Raw genomic sequence first — 19,579 nt, 5'->3', positions numbered from 1 at the left:
TCTTCAGCCTTTTCACGTTTACAACAACACATGTCTGTATATCTGTCACTTACTATCCATCGGTATAGCGATCCCATTACGATGTGCACATCCTCTTGGTGTGACGCTTTTTGCTTGCAGTTTTGAACTCGTGAGCTGTACGCGAGCAGTCATTGAAGTCCCCCCTTCTTGTTTGTGATCATGAAGGCGAGCACAAGCACGTCACGCGCGTTGTTAGGCGACGAGATATGTGTTCACGATTAAACTCCTCTTTATTCTAGACAATGCAATTCTACCGCATGTAAGTTTATTGGCCGAGTATCAAAACAGCTTTGCGCGAATTTTTGTATATCACGTGAAAAGAGGTGATGAACTATTTGAAAATGTTGGTCTAGATGATGTTATGCCACTTTCCATCGATCATTATCCGTTTTGGTATGAAGTGTGGACATTCAATTTGCATGTTGACTGTTCGCGATCCGCCTGATTTCATTTTGATGGCTACCACAAGATCAATAGCCACACCTTCCATTTGTCGAAGAGGTGAGATTTGCACCTGAACAAAATTTGGTTTATTATTGGTTAACACTAACACTGCCTTTGTATTGTGAAGTGACATTCGTCTTGATGGCATGTATAGGACGGCGAAAAGAGCGGCATCGACGAGCCAGGAGAAGACATGGTCTGTAAATCTGGCTCATAAAGCGGCTACATCCAGTGGGTGCCCAACTGGAGACTGTGTTAGTCGACAAGCCCGACATCCTTCTCGAAGATCCAACGTAGTGGATGGCCCAGAAAAGATCCCGTTTTGTTTATCTTACATATCTGACTATATAAGCAGAGCGGTACGGAGTTGTCTACGAAAAGCGGGTCTAGCGAATAACGGTGAGGATTGTGGAAATACCTCCAGCGAACCTCAAGGGACAACTGGTACTTAATCGTGCGTATGACCAACTCTGCACACCGACAATTATATAGGGGAAACGGGACGCCCACTGCGTATTAAGGTCAAAGAACATCGAGATAGACTCGCAAAATCTAAGCTCTACACTATACTCGAAGCACACCGTGGAATAAATCATCAAAACTCCGAAATATAGGTAGAAGTTATTATACTATCGTTCATGTCTGAGATCATAGCACAAAGAACACTAGAGGCATTTTGGATCACCGCCAAAAGTCCAAAAATGAACAAGAAAGAAATGAACAAAATAAGGAGAAATGAACAAGATGAGTGCATTGGGATTACAAACAAACTATACCCACAACAAGACCTATGCGGGTTTTGATCTACGGCGTGACGCGAGCTCCCTATAAAAAACCCTTGTGACTCACGGTGTGGTACGTGGTGGTCTGTTGCGTAACCAGATCTAGGTAAGCACTAGCTGATGTGTTGCTGTTTGAGTTTACCTACCGTTTGAATGCTTTCTGTAGGGTGATGAGCGTTTGAGAAAATAAATCACTGATGGTTTTGATTTTTCCAGGCTCTGACGAAGGCGGTAACGCCGAAACGTTAGCTGTTGTCTAATAAAGGAAGATCAATATCAATCTTGGCCACAGCTAAAGAAAATCGTTAAAAAGTAGTCTTGATGGGGTTACGCTCTGGAATAGTGGCCGCGATCGCCACCTCTAGGGTCGATTCACCTCTTTGATCAATAGCCATCGAAGGCGATGTAGAACTGCCAGCTTTTGCCGTCATCGCCAATGATGCTGATTTGTAGTGGCAGCTTAAAAAGAGATCCACTGTACTAACCGAACCAGGGACAATCTGAGCCTTATTTGGTGGAGTTGACTTGATTACGTCTTCAAATCTCGACGGGCTAGCTGCACTGCAAATGTTGTTGGTGATTAGATCTAACGATGTTTATTTGTAACGTTTGCCCAAACGTACGTTCCCTTCACATATGTTCTGATTCCTGGAGGTGCTGGTGTTGTGCAAGCAAGAGGCGAAGTTTTGGAACATGACTGAGTGGTACCCTGATATTACATGCATTATGCATTATTCGTGTTTATAAACTCACCAGTCTGAACGGCTGACTAAAGCCTGATTTCAGATGTCTATTCAAAATTAATTTTCATCGATCAGTGAATCATTTTCATTGATTTCATTAATTTTCTGTGGAATTAGATTCCTGTTTTTCTAACAACTTTTTCTTGCTCTTTTTTATTATAAATAAAAGCGAATTATTTTATTAGTTTTCTTACTAAACGAGTCAGTTCTTCTTTCAGACAACATTCAATCTTTAGCTTCAAACACTCCTTCGAGACCAATGTAATATACAATTTAAAAGCCTTACTCGAAGTATGGATTTAATCCCCCCCAACAGTTAGCACAGAACGATGTGTTAACATGAAATGAGCTCAACGACATTATCATATCATAGTGACGTATATAAGTTTCACATCAGATCAAGTAAACTGTTGTCTCATACTAAAAAATTGATTAGAAAAACTGTGGTCAAACTCCGAAAAACATCTCGGATAATTGCTCCCTCGGGATTCAGTGTTCAACATGCGGTGATTTGATGCACACCGAATCCATCAGCAACATATGCCCCCGTGACGGCACTGAACTGGATGAAGTGATGCAAACGATGTAGAATGAAGGGAAACGTGCAATTATTTAATACTTTGCTTGCGTTCATTGAAACGTAAATATGTATATAGTGTATAAGCTTGGTACGTGTGAGCTTCAAAGTGGGCGGATAAAATGCAGTTGGGGGAGAGGGGGGTCGACACTCACTGGCGCTCTTATCTACCGACGCTCTGACTTACTTTCTTTTCTTAGTAACTTTATTTTACCTGTCATAGATCCTCTACGACTAATGCTCAGGGCTTAGGGCCCCGATTGATTTACTTCGAGAAAAGAGGGCGCCACTGAGTCCTCCTCCCCCAACTACACTTCACCCAATCAAAGCAATAACAGAAAACAAAATTCACCTATTAGACATTGGAAGATAGAAAAAACGCGGAAAATCAAACGACATGTCGTTAGTGTTTGCGCAATGTGTGTAGTCTGCACAAAACAACATATATGACACCAAAAGTCCGGAAATACTTTGTGGCTTTCCCCGGGGGTTCGGATTCTTTACGCTTGTACTTTTTTCTCCTCTTTTCCTTAGCAATTAGCACAGCTTGATGTGCTAGCATGAAACGACATGGACGTTATCACCGTACTGATAATGATAAGGTTCCAAGCCAGATCATTTAAACCGGTAGCTACTATTTGAGTAGCCGGTTTCATTCGTGATGCCAACCCCTGTAGAAAGGATGTTGTGAACCTGATGAAGCGAACGTGCGGTGGGAATAGACATGCGGTTGAGTACGGAATAAAACGCAGCACAGCAGCTTTCATGGCCGTAAAGTGGTCACAGCGTTTCATTTAATTCTTGACAAATTTTCGGAATGGTGCGGTTCTACTGCACCGCCGCGCCGTGGAACGGGTCCCACCCCATTATAACGGTTTTAGACGGATTCTACGACGCGGCGGTGCAGTAGTACCGCATCATTCCAAGAATCTATGACGGCTATTGGCGTCGGCGTCCCAATTCGACGCCGCGGGACTCCTCTCACCGCGTTTTACCTCTTTGTAGCCTCGGCGTGTGAATTGAGTGCCGTGGAACCCATCTTAGTTCATTTTATCGTTTTGTGGCGCCAGCACACCTATCTAACGCTGTTAGACACTTCTCATCGCATTCTAGAATTTCGCCACACACATACCCACACGTGACTGAGCAGTCCTGTTATTTTACAGCATGATGATCGTGATCATGGTATTTCTTGAGAAATCCCGGTTACAAGTCATTTCCATACCTTCTTTATGGAAGACGAGACCTCACTCTTCTGGGTATCCACCTCGTCAGACTTCTGGCTGGGCGTACGTAAAACTTTATCTGCCACAACGTCATAAGTAGTTTTGTTGGGTTTATTGTCACAATAGAGTCGTCGCGTTGTGGAAAAGTCATGTGACGATGATGTTATAACTTCGACCCGGTCGCCATCTCGTGGAAGGTTCAGAAGCACCCGAAATAGGATTAGTGAGTTTGCAGAATTCGCATTATCGTATTCACAAGAGGTCTTACCCTTTCGGCGTCATTAATAGTGTTAATTAGCAACTGGTTGATGCTGTGCTGAACCACTTTCGCTGAGAATGACATTGAAAGCAGTAACTTTCCCGCTTCGCACCTGAGCAAAGGAAAAGTGAGAGATATTCGAGAGGGTTCATCGAAAAAACAAGAAGATAAACATGCGACGGGTATCGGTTTTCAACAGCACGCAAACCGCTTATTCCACGAGTAGCCGTGGACAATGCCGGTTGCAATAGGTTTTTACATATGGTAACCGCTACTGTTCCAAAATGATTTATAATCATATCATAGATGAGACCGACGTTGTCAGTGCCCGACATGACTAATGAGACTGAAAGGAAACATACTCCTTCTTTGCTTTAGCACAAAAAGAAAATGGGGAAAGAAGCTGCTTCATGGTACATGGTTCCGGGTAGTACGTTCGTCCATTTATCAGGAGTTTTTACGTAATACATTAATCACATAATTTGACAGTGTTATTTCTTAGTTTGTCTGCTATCCTATGTAGTGATCTGTAGAATATGTAGTTATCTGCCGAGGATCAATTCAATGGAAGACATCCTCCGATTCTATCAATCAAATCGGTGAAACGGTTACAATGATCCTTTTTTTGAATGTTTTTTTTTTGAAATCAAGGAAGAGATGCAACTAAGCGGCGAAATCGTGGGAGTTTGAGAGAGGAAGTAGGTATAATTCTTCTGTTTTCGAATATGATGGATACAAAAAGTGTCTGGCTTTTGATTACATCTCATAATATCCCTTGATAAGTTGGACTGAAAGTCGATGCCCAGTTGTTTCTATATTAGTTCCAATATCTTAGTTTCAGTGACGTTTTTACTACACCAGGCATCCTCTAGGCGGAACGAATTTTGTCCAGGTTTGTCGAGACGCGGTGACATGACATCCGAAACATGCATGAGGAAACTAGCGGCTTTGAGTGCATACTTGAGTCTGGAGGTAATCAACACAATTGGGATGCACCACCGTGTTCACTTCAATACAGAATTATTTGGGGTTTACGAATGTGCATCATCGTTAGCACTTGGGCGGATTCGAACCTCCGTTCGATCGCTCAAATACCCGAACCTCGTACCGTCCGCGCTACGCTACACAAGGGTACCTTGGATTTAGTGAAGATGACCAGGAAAATCTCGCGATCTGCGATCTTCCCTTGAATATTCTTACTTTTTCACTGCTTTCATCTTCGCTTACCAAAATAGGTGCTGGATCGAAATGCTGGTGAAAAAGCTGGAGAGAAATGTTGGCAAAAAAAAAGGAGATTTCGAGTTCCTCTCTCTGTCAACGTTGATTGGAAATAGGGAACCCTACCGCAGATGAGAAATAAAGAAAGAAATAGAGAAATTAAGATTAATTGGGTATGGCCGGTATGTGCTTTGTCGGCAATCTTTAGAAAAGTTGAAAATGGCCGTAGATTTTCTGTGAGCGAGAAAACGAACAAGAAGAGAAGTCATAACTCGGTGATCCGACCATTTCGTGAAGTCCTTCAAAGAAAAAATCCTCCAAGAGGGTAGTTTCTCCATGTGATTGGTGTAAATGGTAGAGTTATCGGCGTGCGCTCGGCAGATGGATCAGATGGTACTGAGCCCTCTAAAAAGCTAAGATTTCACGCACACACGAAGTGCGGCTGTGTTGTTAGGGATTTTCCCTGACCTTTCTCGATTTTGCAGCGACTCATCGAGTTCCGAGAATTAGAGCGTGGAAATAAGTGATATTTTCAGGAAGTCGAGCGCATGGTGTGCTTTCAGAGTGTGAGTACGCATTAAACGCATCATCCCACGAATCTGAGGTGGTGCGGATTTCAGGTGGAGTATTCGTATACGGGATGGGAGACTATGGAGACGGGGTTATTTCTTCCTAATTTCCGTAAAAAGAGGCCCGGAAGATGCGGCGCCGCACAAGGCTGGCGTGCTCCAGTCGAACTCCCTGTAGAAAATAGTGCGCCAGAACGCTTGAAGCCGTACCTTCCAGACCGTTTTTTACGGCAACTAGGAAGAAATGGACGGAATCACCCCCCCCCCCTCTCCATAGTCTTCTATCCCGTATACGAATACTCCACCTGAAATCCGTACCACCTCAGATTCGTGGAGTGATGTCTTTAAAGTCACCTCAGCCGTTCGCGGTCTCTGCTACAACGTAGTTTTGTGAACTAACCCATGCTTGTTTTGATCCGGATAGAAAACAAGTGTATTTGCCAATGTACTGGAAGGTAATAGTTGTAAGAAACAATTCATCTTCGCCGCAAACTGCTCATCGAAAAGTGTGAAGATGTTCTGTCGTCTTTTCTTCTTTTCTAGGAAAGTAAAAGTTAATTCGATTATTTCCATTACGTGCATGCCCTTTACTTCTACTCAGCTCAAAAATTTGAGAGATTGAGTGGAGAATTTTTTTTTCAAACTTTTGAAGGAAAGAGAAAGAAGAATGAATTTTGTGGTAGCATTAATCAATGCTTCCGGCCTTTTGAATGCGACCATCTGACCACTTTTACCCGCCGTGGAATCCGCCCACAGTAGCCCTATCACCACAAGTTTGAAACAACTTCTTTTAAGTTACAAAATTCTTTAAAATGATTTATTTCAGAATTTAATGAATTCGTTTAAATCGGATTGAACAAGGGTTATCGTCTAGATCAAGAGTAACACCTCTTTTGTCAACATGTTTTGTTCACAACATTTTCATGTTGCTGGCCTCCTCGGCAAGGATTTGCTCCTAAAAGTTTCCTTTCTTTTCACAAGTGTTCGTTCATAAAAGAGCTTGTAGTGAGAATGATATTGCACGTACCATCTGGTCTAACTCTTCTTCGTGTTGCCCTTTCGGAGCTCGAGGAAGCCTATGTGGCTGGGGAATAGAATTTGTTGATTTTTCGTAGCTTGGCCTGAACATCATATTATTTTTTTGGTGCTACATCTTTCCTTTTGACTTCAGAACTTATTCATTCAACCTACTTGCTTGCTTGCTTTTTGTTCCCCTTCTCCTCCTTCTTAAAAATATATTAACATATACCGCACTTTTAGATAATTGCTGTGGTCACCTTTGGAAAATCCTTAGGCTCTCGTTTCGGCTGTCCCGTTTCTCGTTTTGGAGGCTCAGAGCATTGCTTTGCATTAAGGTCTTCGGAGAACTAATAAACTAGCAATCGATCAATATCGATGGATCACTTTCGCATGAATGTGGTACAGCTGCAAACCTGCGTTTTCGCTTCAACCAAGCCTCCTGATTGTGTCTGCTTCTTTGATTCACCAGCAGACTAAACTAAATAAAGCCTAGACGCTAATCTTCGTTATGAACAAAAGTTTGAGTTTTACTTCTTTCTGTCTAATCGTTGTCGGTTTTGGAGTTTTTCCTTCACTTGCTTCGCTCTTTTTCTGGATTTGAGGTGTTGAGTTACAGTTGAACATTTGACAGATACAGACATCCACACCACAAACACAAACAGAATTTAACACCAATACCAATTTTCGATCCAACGTATTTCGTTTTCATTTCAAAGGGATTCGAATGAAAAGAGTGTAAAAAGAGAGATGACACTACTATTTCATCCTTCTTTTCGCACCTTTATTCACTTATTTGTCACCGTAGTACTAGCTACGGAAAGGAAGTTGCACACTGTTGAGAGGTCACAGCTTTACGCCGTCGTTAATAACACACCACCTACGACTAAAGAAGTTTTCATCACCTGGAGGTAGGTACATTAGTGCGAGGATAAAAACAATGAGTTATTACATTGGGTCTCTATCGCTGTAAAATCCGTATACGTGTTCACGAACCTTACGATTCTGTGTAGAAATCCAGCAGGCCGGAGTGTCCCAGAAGAAGTGATCAGCAGATTTTACTCTTTTTTTTCTTATAGGCTTGCTCAGATGCAATAAATGAACACAAAAAAATTTCTGAGTTCTTAGGTATCTTGTTTTTTATAGCATTTGAAAGTGGCTGACAGAATCTGCTCGGTTGTCTTAGCGTTATGGTCCTTGCAACTCCTCTCATATCTATGACCAACAAGCTTGAGTGCTGCTATATTGAAGTTTTCAAACAATGCTTTTTTTGTAGCCATAAAAATTAGCTTCATTTTCGCATAAACTAGTTCCTATCATTTTAGTCGTGGCGCTGAAAGGAATTTCTAACGTTTTTTCCCCAGCCGAAGACAGTTTTTCAGAAGTTAACCAGATAATCGATATTTTGTATGAGAGGTTTATCATATTCTTCATCAACATTTGTATGCCGACTGATGTGTTAAACTTGTTTTCAAAGGCTCAAAAAGCTTTAATGCGGAAGCGAGTAGAATTGTGCGAATGCTGACGTCTTTGTAGATCCAGTAAAAGAAAAATGGATACCCTAGGTAGATGCCAGGGTTTTCAAACTTTAATGCTGGATCGCCAACAAAATCGATTATTGAGTTTGCCTATCGTTTGGATGCTTTCTTTAGGGTTATGAGGCGCTTGAGGGGATAAATCACTAATGGGTTTGAATTTTCCAGACTCTGACGAAGGCGGTAACGTCGAAACGTTAGCCGTTGTTTAATAAAGACGATCAATACCAATCTTGGCTACAGCTCAAGGAAATCACTTAAAAACTACTTTTCAACATCCCGAGATTCAAGGACAGTCGAACATGGGCAAAATCGATTGCATACAGCGATCGATACATTAAGCATTGAATATAATTTCGCTAGTTAGAAGTAAATGCGCAGATACATAACTCATCTAGTCAGCGACGCTGCTGAAATGCTCCGAGTTAAATCCAGCTTACAGTCATACCTTTTTTTTTGAACAGAAGGAACAAAGGGCAAACGCTTGAGGATGAGCCAGTAGGAGTGCACATAACAGTAGGTGCATTGCAAACATTGGATAGTTAAAACACTGGAAGAAGAAAATTAAGGAGGTTTTCTTCAACGACACAGCTGCACTCGCCATACCATGAAAACTGCTTCAAATGGTTCTTCAGAACCTGTTAGTGCGATGGTAGACTAGAAATGGAATTCGCTTCCGGCATGATCGGTATCGTGTCTGTTATCTGGATGCGATACACGCGTATTCAATAACAAACAAACAGATTTCTAGTGTCGGGGCATCATGATAATCGAGAATGCTTTCCTTCCTATTTTTCCTGAAATACAAGTATGATCTGAATGCAGTGGTTAGCAAAAATAAAGCACACATGTTCGCCATAGAAATGTGATCATTTCCGCACTATCACCCGCACACGAGAACTTAAATTTTTAAATTTCGTGCCTTAGTTTCACTAGAGCGTTATTGATAAGAAAGAGCTTTCAAAAGTAATTTGCTACTGAAAATAGGTGGGTCCGCACATATTCACATAACTTATGAAAACTCATAACTTAACTTATTCACATAACTTATTAGTCAAGCCCTCGAATAGCAGGGACTTCATATCGTATGTGTTGCATCCATAGAAAACGACCTGAGGAAAGAATGCATTAAAAAGACGAAAGCAACATGGATAGTTTGCGCTTTTTTTAAGGAAAGGTATGTGAGTAGACTACATATGGACCAACTGACCAGGATACTCGTTCTCGTCACTGCATAGGTGTGAGATACTGCTTCTATCTCCAAGAAGTTACCCAAGACCGAAACAGCGCTTGATAAATGTCTTCTGATGTTTAGTAGAGTCACACAATATTTAGCTAATATTCTCAACCCCGACCTAAGGAAATTGTTCTGTCTAGGCGACCCAACGAAATGGTGTGTTCGTTGCAAAGAAGAACCAGCCAAGAATTCAGTTGGACTTTGCCGAGACTTCCTTTACAAAACCCACGAAGTTCTTGGATGTCAACTGAGAGGGAAATGAGCGAATGCAAACGATCTTGGGGCCCGCAAATTAGTTAAGGTGGATCATTTGAACAACCGTCTATTGTACAGATTTTTTTTTAAATTGATCAGAAAAGGTTAATTCGCAGTTTTTTCTGTGTATCCGTAACATTATCTCCAGTTGCTAATTGCAATAGAAGTCGCTTGGAAGTAGTGCTTCTGAGATACACGATTCTACTCATTCATTAACTCCCACCAACAACTTTATTTGTTTTCGTGTTTTGCTTACTGTAGATCTCAAAATACTAGTTCTCCTCATTATGGTTTTAGCAGATCCTTTATATAAAATTGTAAACATTAGTATTGAACCCCATATCTCTTCAGGCTTCCTCTACATCTTTCTGGAAAGAAAGCTGATCGCTTATTTTTGCTCTCTTTTGAAGTTTATCTATGAACGAAGAAGTGAGCGACTTGTTTCGGAATGAAGCATCGGATTAGAAAGAAAAAGTGTGGAATCCGTTTGCCTCAGGCGAGTTAGAAAAACTCTCGAAGGAGATGTCCCTCCGAGTGCCAACTGATAGTATTTATTTTTGCAAATATATTAAGAAATCATTAAAGTTCGGATGAGAGTAAACCATTCGTTACTTCTACTTGGTTCATTTTCTTTTCGATTTCGCTGGGGGTAATGTCACAACCGTCATTTCGTTGATGAACTGTTCCTGAAAATTTGTGATATCATGTCTTTTCTAAATATTGTATGCGAATTATTATCCTGTAATTTGAGACGTTTTATATTTTAACATATGTTGTATCGTGTGCATGTGTATATATTATATTTAGAGAGTTTATTTAGTAAGTACTAATATGAAAGAGCAAGGGTGCTTACAAATTAGTTGTTGCTTATGAATGTCTATAAACATCCGAAATTATTTAGAAAAAATTCACTAATTATTAAAAAGTGGTCCAAACACTTTTTAACATTTCATAAATCTTCATCTTATACTCTGTCACTAACTTTGTCATCTGGAACTTCGATCTTAACTCTTTTATGGAAGTGTGCCGAGTTTTTGAGACTTGCCGCGGGAGTGCAGTACTTCTGTTCTGCTTTCTCGTTTTTTCAGCCTTCAAAGGGACCCGCCCGCCCACATGTGGATCCACGGGAAACGTTCGTGGAGGAGAATGCTGGGAATAATCAGGGTCAAGGGTGTGTCATTTTTTCACATAAGCATTTCTGTTGAAAAATAGTATTACTAGCGTGAGGTGCCACCTTCGTCCGCCTCTCTTTCGCTCTGTCTCACTCTCTCTCTCTCTCTCTCTCTCTCTCCCCTCTTTCTCTCTCTTCTAGCACAATCATCTGGAGAGAGTGTAGCGCAGTCGGTAAGAGGTTTTGCTGCACGATCGATCGATGGTTCGGAACCGCGCTGAAGCCAATGAAAAAAAACCTTTTGCGCAGATAAATTGGTACCAGACTCCAATTTAACTAGAACAATGACAAGCTCACCCGCTGCTTCCCTTTATGAGAGAGCTAGAAACTAATTGATGATCTATTTTATAAACGTTTCGAGAGGCATTCTACATCCCAAATCATCACCTAATCTGACCGAACTGAACGTAAGAAGAAGCTTTGTTGTAGGCAGTCGCTCGGACTGGGCAGTAAAGTAAGCAATAAGGTTACCATCTCTTCGAGTTCTTCATCATGATTCCCTTTTGGCGCTCGAGGCAATTTCTTTTGTGGGCTAGGTAATCTGCAACAAACTGTTGCTACCAATTAAGTTGCATAATCAGCAAGTACGTTGTAATCTTACAGTCTTGACCATTCGTCTTGTTTCTTGGAGTTCTGAAAACAGACTGTTAAGGAAAGGCTCATGCAGTAGGATTCGAGAGTTACATTTGTTTCGTTTATTTTCTTTTTTGTAATTTATTGCCCATTGCCTTACATCACTTTCTTTCAAACTTTCAAAATGTTTTTCAAACTGCATGAAACAATTAAAAAACATTTTGCAAAACAAGTTTGCGTACAATTTCTTGTTTAATTATGAAAAGTCCCTTACGGCGGTACATTCTTTAGCACTTTCGAATTTTCTCTTATATTTTGTACGGGTTTGCTACTTTTTTGTGAACATATAGATGTTGAAATTGAAATTTACTCACAAAAACGTGGTCCGAATTCTTTGTTCGTGGTGTATTAATTGGCGTAACATCCTCCATTGCTTCCATGGTTTTAGATGCTGTCTTTGCAAGCGGCAAAAAATCATTGAAATTATCATGCAAATTCTGAAAAATTCGTTCTGAAAAATTTATTTCATTTTTGTACCATATGCCACATTTTTTCAATTGAGATAAGAGTTAGGATCATGATCATGCTATGTAATAACCTTACTCCGTGTGTGTGTGTGTGTGTGTGTGTGTGTGTGTGTGTGTGTGTGTGTGTGTGTGTGTGTGTAAAGCACCGGGGCACCTCAAGCCCCATTTTATAATTATGTTTCGTCAGAAAGCAAGGCGCGTCCATGTGGAGCCGATCGTGAATATGAACCCGGGCATATCCACAACATGAGTGGGGACCTACCGTTCCGCAGAAAAAACCCAAATGCAAACGCGGTGATGTGGCGACATAACATGCAAACCAACACCCCGCGCCCAGAGTTGCATTGTGTGTGTGGCCTGTGTAGGCAGTGTGTGTGTGTGTGTGTGTGTGTGTGTGTGTGTGTAAATAAATTTTTATGTGAAAGTATACTTCCAAATTTGCAAACTTTCATGCTACATAATAACGGGCTTATTCTGTCAAGTGTGTGTGTGTCTGTGTATGTGTGTTTCAGTCAAGAAATTCCGAAAAGAGAAGGAGGCAGATGCCTGAACGCGGTAAAATTGGATGAGACGGGTCCTACGGCATCGATTTCGTGCCCCAGTGCCAGAAACATTTTTTTGTGAAGAGGAATTATGTGGAGACCTTTTTTTTGTGGAGAGGAATTATGGTGGCGTGTATGTACGAATAAGGTATCATTTCGTCAATCTGCATTGAAAAGATAATCATCGTCATCTCACGAATCCTAGGAGAAGGAAAAGATTTTAGCACTTCTGCGCTACAGACACAGAGCGGCACATGCACAATTATGAGTGGGATTTGTCTCCAGTACTAATGTGCAGATGCAAAGGTAAACTTCTTCCGCGCTTCAGAACCGTAGGCGTTTTTCTTGGAGGGTCCAGTGTTCTTTTCGCGGAATCTACATTTCAAAGCTTCTCTCTGGGACCTACTCCAACATGAATACACACACGGCGAAATTTCACTCCCTCTTCGTCCTTCTGGTCTGCCATATCGATTTTTGGATGAGGATACGATTCTTACCAGCTTCAAGACACGGTTCCACGTTTTTCTTCTCGTTTCTCCTGTGGAACCGTATCTTGAAGCTGGTAAGAAGTGGACAGAGTCGAATGCGACGTTCCAACTAGCGCTAGACTTTCGCATATTCGATTGAGGCATGTTCCTCGTCAAAACGTAATCGAGCTAAAGTTTGCCAGTTCTTATCTTTTGCTTCCGCTGCTCTTTAAAAGGATCAACCTTGTCACGTAAACTGATAGCGTTGATGATTTCTCGAGAACGTGGAAGCGATGATGTGGCCTGTCTTTTCACATAAGTCGACGCATTGAGTTCGTAGAAATCGTCCCTATTATTGTCCTCTGCGGCTGTCCTACCAGGCAGCCCCTGTGTTCTTTTCTTCAGCGTCCCCGAAGGAGATAGGGTAGTGTCAGTTACTAACGACGGGCCTCATCGGCTTGGGATGCACAACCGCGTTCACTTTAATTCAGAATCGTCTGAGGTTTACGAACGCGTAACTAGACTGGATACCGTACAATGACTTTGCAATGACAGTGTTTCCATCCTCCCAGACAAATCCGGTACCAATTCATTGACCTCGAAAGGGTGGAAGGCTTGCTTGGCACTAGAGCGGAATCGAATCGCTCAGATCCATCATGCTGCAGCCACTTAGAAACCTCTTACTGACTACACTACACCACTCCTCAGCTTTAAACTTAAAAAAACCCTAAGAACCAAAAACGGAAGGGAATCTATTGCGTGGTTATCTCGATAAAATGTCGTACTGCTTATTAAATCCGGTTATATTGCTCACGGGAAAAGAGTGTGTAAAGGAGAAGCCATATGGATTCCGTAGGATCTTGATCCAAACCTCAAGCACTTCGTCACACTATTTAAGAGTGGCTATTCTAACAGGATTCTCATACATTTGCAGTTAGTATATTTCTTTGTTGATTGTTGACGCTCACAGTGAAGCAAACCATTGTGTTTTTGAGAAAGTTTGTAGTGTGTAGTTTTAAAACGTGAAATTTAAAACTGTATAGAACAGAATGGAAATCATGAAAAATGCTCACTGTATTTGGTTTTGTTTCGCTCTCTTTCGGTTGTTCCTGGGTAATTTCTAAGGTCTTCGCTTTTATTCGCTTAGATTTTTTCTCCTCCGCAGATGAGTCTTTCGAATTTGGCTCTTCACCCTTCTGTGTCGTATTACTCGGTATTGGAGTGACACTCATTGGTGCATTTTTCAGCCAGCTTGGTGTATTCCTTCTTGCAGACGTTGCTGATGTAGCCTGTTTTTAAGTTGACCTTGATTTTGCACCCGTTGCATGTTATTCTCTGCATTCATTCGTATACTACTCCAGGGTAACTTTGCAGTCAGTATCGGAAGGATAGATGAGACCGAGGCTACGTCAAAACTTGTTATCAAAGCTTTCTACTTTGCCATTCGCCGGTCGCAGCTGCCAACTGAAATTTGGATAGCGCAAGTGACCAATGTAAGTGAAAATGACAGCAAAATAACTGGTCATTCTCTCCTAATGAATAAAGCGAACGACTGCTCGGCATCCATTTCGAACGAAAGCGTTTACATTACTATGGTCTCTGTACGATACTGAACAGGAAAAGTTCCGTGGGAGTCATGGATGTTCAAATAGAATGAAGTACTGACCTGCGTAACATCGACTTCTAGAGCTACACTCAATGGTAACGACAGTTTCTTCCTATGTAGCAAAAGGAACTGCTCAAGAATAAGCTTCTTTATAGACTCATATTCAAGACTTTTCAAGGCCAATCAAATTACATGCAAGGTGTCAGCCTCTTAGATAAATATTTTTAGCATGGATGATGTTGCATTGCCTAGGAAAAACTCGCGCTTGCCACTTAGGAAATGGTAAAAATAGCAGATCAAAGCTACCTAGTTCACTTATGGCCATCATCTATACTTTTGCTTTTTTACATTTTTTACATTTTTTCAGCAACGGCAATATGAAGAGAATACGCCGTTGAAATCATGAAAATATTGCACAATTCCGTCGCCTTTGATCAATGATTCCGATAGACAGATCCGATAGACGGGCCCCGCTTCGTTAAATGATGGAAGTAGCTTTTTTTGGCTTTTTGTTTGGTCTTTGTGTACCTTTTTTCTTACTTTCACACCGGATTTCGATTCTAGATTGATTAGTGGAATTTTTGGAATGGTTCAACTATGCTCTAGAAAGTTCTCGAGGTTTTTCTCAAAAGTAAATAAGGACGCAATAGCGCCTGAAAAAGTTCTCGTCACGATGAACTGTCTGCAAACCTTTATTCCCTAGGGACGTTGGCTCGAGGCAAACTCGAGGGATGCATCCGAAAAGATTGACAAGCCATCCGGAGAGGGCATCGTGGTTTATCGCAACGGGATTGGTTCTAGTGCTTCAACAGCGACGAGTATGAGCCCTTGTCTAACCGGACTTCATTCTTCGATGAGGGTGCATTGCACACGAAGTCCTGCTGGTACTACCGCACAGGACTTGGAGAAGGCACTCGAATACTACCGCAGCACCATTGAGCGTCCCCTGCAGCTCAGCCTCAGAAAAACGCCCAAAACGCCCCGAAGCTGCACTACTGCATGTCAAAGCGAGGATTCCCACAGCCAAGGTGACGCGACAATTTCTGGAGGGTCTATGTTGGACGACCGCATCCTACTTTCCCTACAGCTCGCCCAACTATCACTTGTTCCAAGGCCCAAAGCAGCATCTGCGCGAGGAAACATTCAAAGACTTCAATGACCTCAAAAACCTACACAACGACTTTTTATCGCCTCTTCTTCTGGAAAGGATTGAGAAAGATTGAGACTCTGTTTATTAAGTTGCAGAAAAGGAAAACGTTGTCGATGATGGTAGTTACACAGTTGATTGTGGATGTGTACTTATAAAACTAAATGTTTTTCAAAGCGGAAAAAACATGGAGCGCAGCTCAATCGTGCACGTTGGTAGCTGCGAAAGTCTGCAAACAATTGAATTATATTTGCAAAGAAAGCGGCTTTGAAGTACCTCCAACTGACCGGCTCTTTGCTTTTCTCGCTTGGTAAGGCATTGATAAGAAAGCGTCTTCCGATTCCTAGACCTTTTGTATGTAAGCGCAAGGGAAGAGAATTCTAGAAGTTCTAGGTAAGGCATCTTAAACGGTAAAAGACTGCGATGTGTGTGTGTATTTGTGGATACATGTACGCCGCACTGGAAGCGACAACCGAACATCTAATGATTCGAGCAGAAACATCGCGTAAGAAGTCAATTTGTTCGAGATGAGAAGAAATTCTTCACCATACTCTATGACACTGGAAAAGGACTGCTTCTCGGATCAGTAAAGAAGCTTCTGGAGTCGGCGGACTCATCAATCCGACCACGAGGAGGAAAATTAATTCTTTTGAACAGCAGCTGATCTCAATTGTTGAGAAGGTGTGAATAAAGAAACGATTTTGACAGTTCTGTTAGGCTTAATATCAAGCTACGAAGCATTGAAAGTTGCAGCTTTTTTTTTCAAGGATTTGAAGATGATTTGCAGATGAAATCATTTTTAGGCATCATCTTCAGGAATTATTCCAGAAGAACACCTAAAGAGCTCTCTACATTGGGATCTACGCTCTACAATGGAGTTCGAAGAGGGAGATATATTCCATTTTTATCATGACCATTGAGACATCTGAAGGCTATTAGGTGAAGACCTGCACAACAATTCGAAGCGTGCCAGTCACATCCCTCTCTTTTTGAAATTTCGTGACTGACACACACACGTGTGACAGAATAAGCCCGTTCTCAAGAGCAGGCATAGGATTATTTTTTTTTAGCTTGGTTTCACCCACACCCTGCATACCATCTAGGAAAATTCCCCATTGTCTTGCGATATATGCATGTAATGGGATACCTATAACGAGGAAAATTCGTTGCAGACCCATTTTTTCCATTTTATCGTAAATGAGTGTTTGTGTTTCCGTAGCTGTTTTAATCGGACGAGATGGAGAGGACTTCCAAAGTAAAAATCTAAAGGTGTCTATTAAAAGCAGTATATCACGATTTTGAAGTGATGTGGAACCCAGCGTGGTTCGGCTCAAAATCCCTTAATTGTCTTGCCTAAAACGGTGTCCTCTACGCCTTGTTCACTCATGAAAACGACATCATTGCTTAAAGACAGCATAACATGATTTGTGATACGTTGCCTTTAAAGGCATCACCCCAGGAATCTGAGATGGTACCAATTTCCGGATTTCCGGTGGAGTATTCGTAGACGGAGTCGTAGATTATTCAGAGAAGGGTGATTCAGTTCATTTATTCCTAATTACCGCAGAAAACGCACTATTTTCTCCAACACACTATTTTCTACAACGAGTTCAATTGGAGCACGCCAGCCCTGTGCACGCGCCGTATCTTCCGGGCCGTTTTTACGGCAATTAGGAAGAAATGGACTCTATTATCTACTATCCCGTATACGAATACTCCACCTGAAATCCGTACCACCTAAGATTCGTGGAGTGATGCCTTTAAGCCGTGATGTCCTTGTCCTTTCATTACGAATAATCATTTCTTTAGAGCAAACTCTACATATCTATTTTTGTCGGGGTTTTCTTCATCAGCAAACAACAAACAACAAAAACAAGGTATTTCTAAACACATTTCGCCGTTGGCAGTATTTATAAACGTTTTCCTTTTGGAAATTTGATGCTCTGGGGCCAACACGTGACTAGGATCTCCGTACTGCTAAGAAACTGCTAGAATTTAGATACTTGGCTCGACATCTTGCATGCACCTATTCCTGCACTCTAGAACAGGACATGGTGGCTGTGATTCCTTCACTAACGCTTGACGTTTGCCATAGTTTCACTACAGATTGGTAGCTTTTTTGCAGCGGTTCCTGTCATATATTCATGTGAGGCATCACTCTACGAATCTGAGGTGGTACGGATTTCAGGTGGAGTATCCGTATACGGGATGGGAGATTATGGAGAGGGGGGTGATTCCGTTCATTTCTTCCTAATTGCCGTAAAAGACGGCCCGGAAGATACGGCTTCAGGCGTTCTGGCGCACTATTTCCTACAGGGAGTTCGACTGGAGCGCGCCAGGCTTGTGCGGCGCTGCATCTTCCGGTCCGTTTTTTGCGGCAATTAGGAAGAAATGGCCTCCTCTACATAGCCTCCCATCCCGTATACGAATAGTCCACCTGAAATCTGCACCACCTCAGATTCGTGGGTTGATGCCTTTAAGGAGCAGATCTCGCATTTTCTGCGATGTCGTTTATGAAACATGAATGCAATGAAAATGCGGAACCGATTTCACAGCATTTGTTAATACATATGTAACTGTGGTGTGTGATTGAATCGCAGTCGGTATGTCCTGGTATTTTCTCCACTACTTGCTTACTATTAAATTATTCAAGTAGATAAGCATAACGGTGAGGTAGAGGCTTGTCACATGTATCATAACGATGTCTAGAGTTGTCATTAACTGAAAACATCCATTAAAATATGTTTAATTAAGCATTTCTAGCTTCTTACAGTGAACTTGGGTAATTAAAGAGTTCTTTTTTCATCGTTTCTAGTAAGTCGAAATATTAATGAACTATTTCAAGTTTGAATTGATTTGGAAAAGTTGCCTGTCTAGAGATGTGAGGTTGTTAAACCGAGCATAGGTTGTGCAGAGTAAGAATTAACCACCTCAGGCAAGCACTGCTGTTTTGAAAACGAAAAAATGAGTTATCATTTTAACAGTTATACCATTATAACTTTTATTTTGTTGGTTGCGGTTATTGTGAGTAAGATCATTATATTAAATTGTTTTCATTGATTTGGTTGGGCAATGGCTGATATTGGTGTTGATTTTTATTAATTATTATATTAATTTATTTATTACTAATTTATTTATTATTATTATTAATTTACTTGTTATTAATATTTACTAACGTTTCGGTGGCATCAGAGCTCGAAATAGGTGAAGTCAAAGAACAACACATCGGCCAGTGCTTATACGTCTGGCGGTTGTGAAAAAAAGGTTCTAGTGATCAGCGCACTATGATCTCCGACTCGAGGGATTGTATAGTAATTTCTACCTCTATTTCGGAGTCTTGACGATGATATTCTAGATGATATTATACGGTGTGCTCCGCGTAAGATAGAGCGTTTAGATTTTGCAATACCATCTGGATGCTCCTTTTCCCGAATACATAGTGGGTGTCTCGTTTCCCCTATGTAATCGTTACCACGTGACATGCGAGTTCTTTGTTCGAACTTATTGAACCTAAAACTTACTTAGTTACCTTATTTTTTAGACTCCCACCCGCATGGTTGACCCCCAGGGGATGTGATGGCGATGTATCAGGAGTGGTGTGTCATATAATGTGCATGTCGAGTTATTATATAGGGCAAACAAGACGACCACTATGTATTCGGA

The 19,579-nt window shown here is 41.4% G+C and overlaps 3 protein-coding genes across 6 annotated transcripts; all 3 read right to left on the bottom strand.

The window, feature by feature from the left end:
- Window positions 1-370: 370 nt before the first annotated feature.
- RB195_016517 (uncharacterized protein) lies at window positions 371-4,387 on the bottom strand (the record flags this gene model as incomplete). 2 transcript variants are annotated; one of them, XM_064183088.1, is made up of 6 exons in its annotated part: window positions 371-535; window positions 1,733-1,808; window positions 1,871-1,956; window positions 3,793-3,846; window positions 4,062-4,164; window positions 4,233-4,387. In XM_064183088.1, 6 exons carry the CDS (start codon window positions 4,385-4,387, stop codon window positions 371-373), a joined length of 639 nt encoding a protein of 212 aa, XP_064038968.1. The 2 variants fall into 2 exon arrangements, with proteins under 2 accessions (XP_064038968.1, XP_064038969.1); XM_064183087.1 differs by having other exon boundaries at window positions 3,793-4,062; window positions 4,322-4,387.
- Window positions 4,388-6,749: 2,362 nt separating this feature from the next.
- Window positions 6,750-9,000, bottom strand: RB195_016516 (uncharacterized protein; the record flags this gene model as incomplete). Of its 2 annotated transcripts, XM_064183086.1 has the most annotated exons (8): window positions 6,750-6,794; window positions 6,867-6,960; window positions 7,031-7,065; window positions 7,117-7,206; window positions 7,273-7,332; window positions 7,391-7,450; window positions 8,840-8,941; window positions 8,998-9,000. In XM_064183086.1, 8 exons carry the CDS (start codon window positions 8,998-9,000, stop codon window positions 6,750-6,752), a joined length of 489 nt encoding a protein of 162 aa, XP_064038966.1. The 2 variants fall into 2 exon arrangements, with proteins under 2 accessions (XP_064038966.1, XP_064038967.1); XM_064183085.1 differs by lacking the exons at window positions 8,840-8,941; window positions 8,998-9,000 and having other exon boundaries at window positions 7,391-7,483.
- Window positions 9,001-9,425: 425 nt separating this feature from the next.
- Window positions 9,426-19,142, bottom strand: RB195_016515 (uncharacterized protein; the record flags this gene model as incomplete). Of its 2 annotated transcripts, none has more annotated exons than XM_064183083.1 (9): window positions 9,426-9,503; window positions 10,496-10,569; window positions 11,118-11,271; window positions 11,526-11,595; window positions 11,656-11,687; window positions 12,002-12,124; window positions 14,237-14,452; window positions 14,830-14,898; window positions 18,554-18,634. In XM_064183083.1, 9 exons carry the CDS (start codon window positions 18,632-18,634, stop codon window positions 9,426-9,428), a joined length of 897 nt encoding a protein of 298 aa, XP_064038965.1. The 2 variants fall into 2 exon arrangements, with proteins under 2 accessions (XP_064038965.1, XP_064038964.1); XM_064183084.1 differs by lacking the exons at window positions 9,426-9,503; window positions 11,118-11,271 and adding exons at window positions 18,786-18,789; window positions 19,093-19,142 and having other exon boundaries at window positions 10,507-10,569; window positions 18,554-18,637.
- Window positions 19,143-19,579: the final 437 nt, after the last annotated feature.

This window comes from Necator americanus, chromosome II (genome assembly GCF_031761385.1).
Source record: "Necator americanus strain Aroian chromosome II, whole genome shotgun sequence".
Lineage (NCBI taxonomy): Eukaryota > Metazoa > Nematoda > Chromadorea > Rhabditida > Ancylostomatidae > Necator > Necator americanus.
This window is presented reverse-complemented; position numbering and strand designations above follow the sequence as displayed.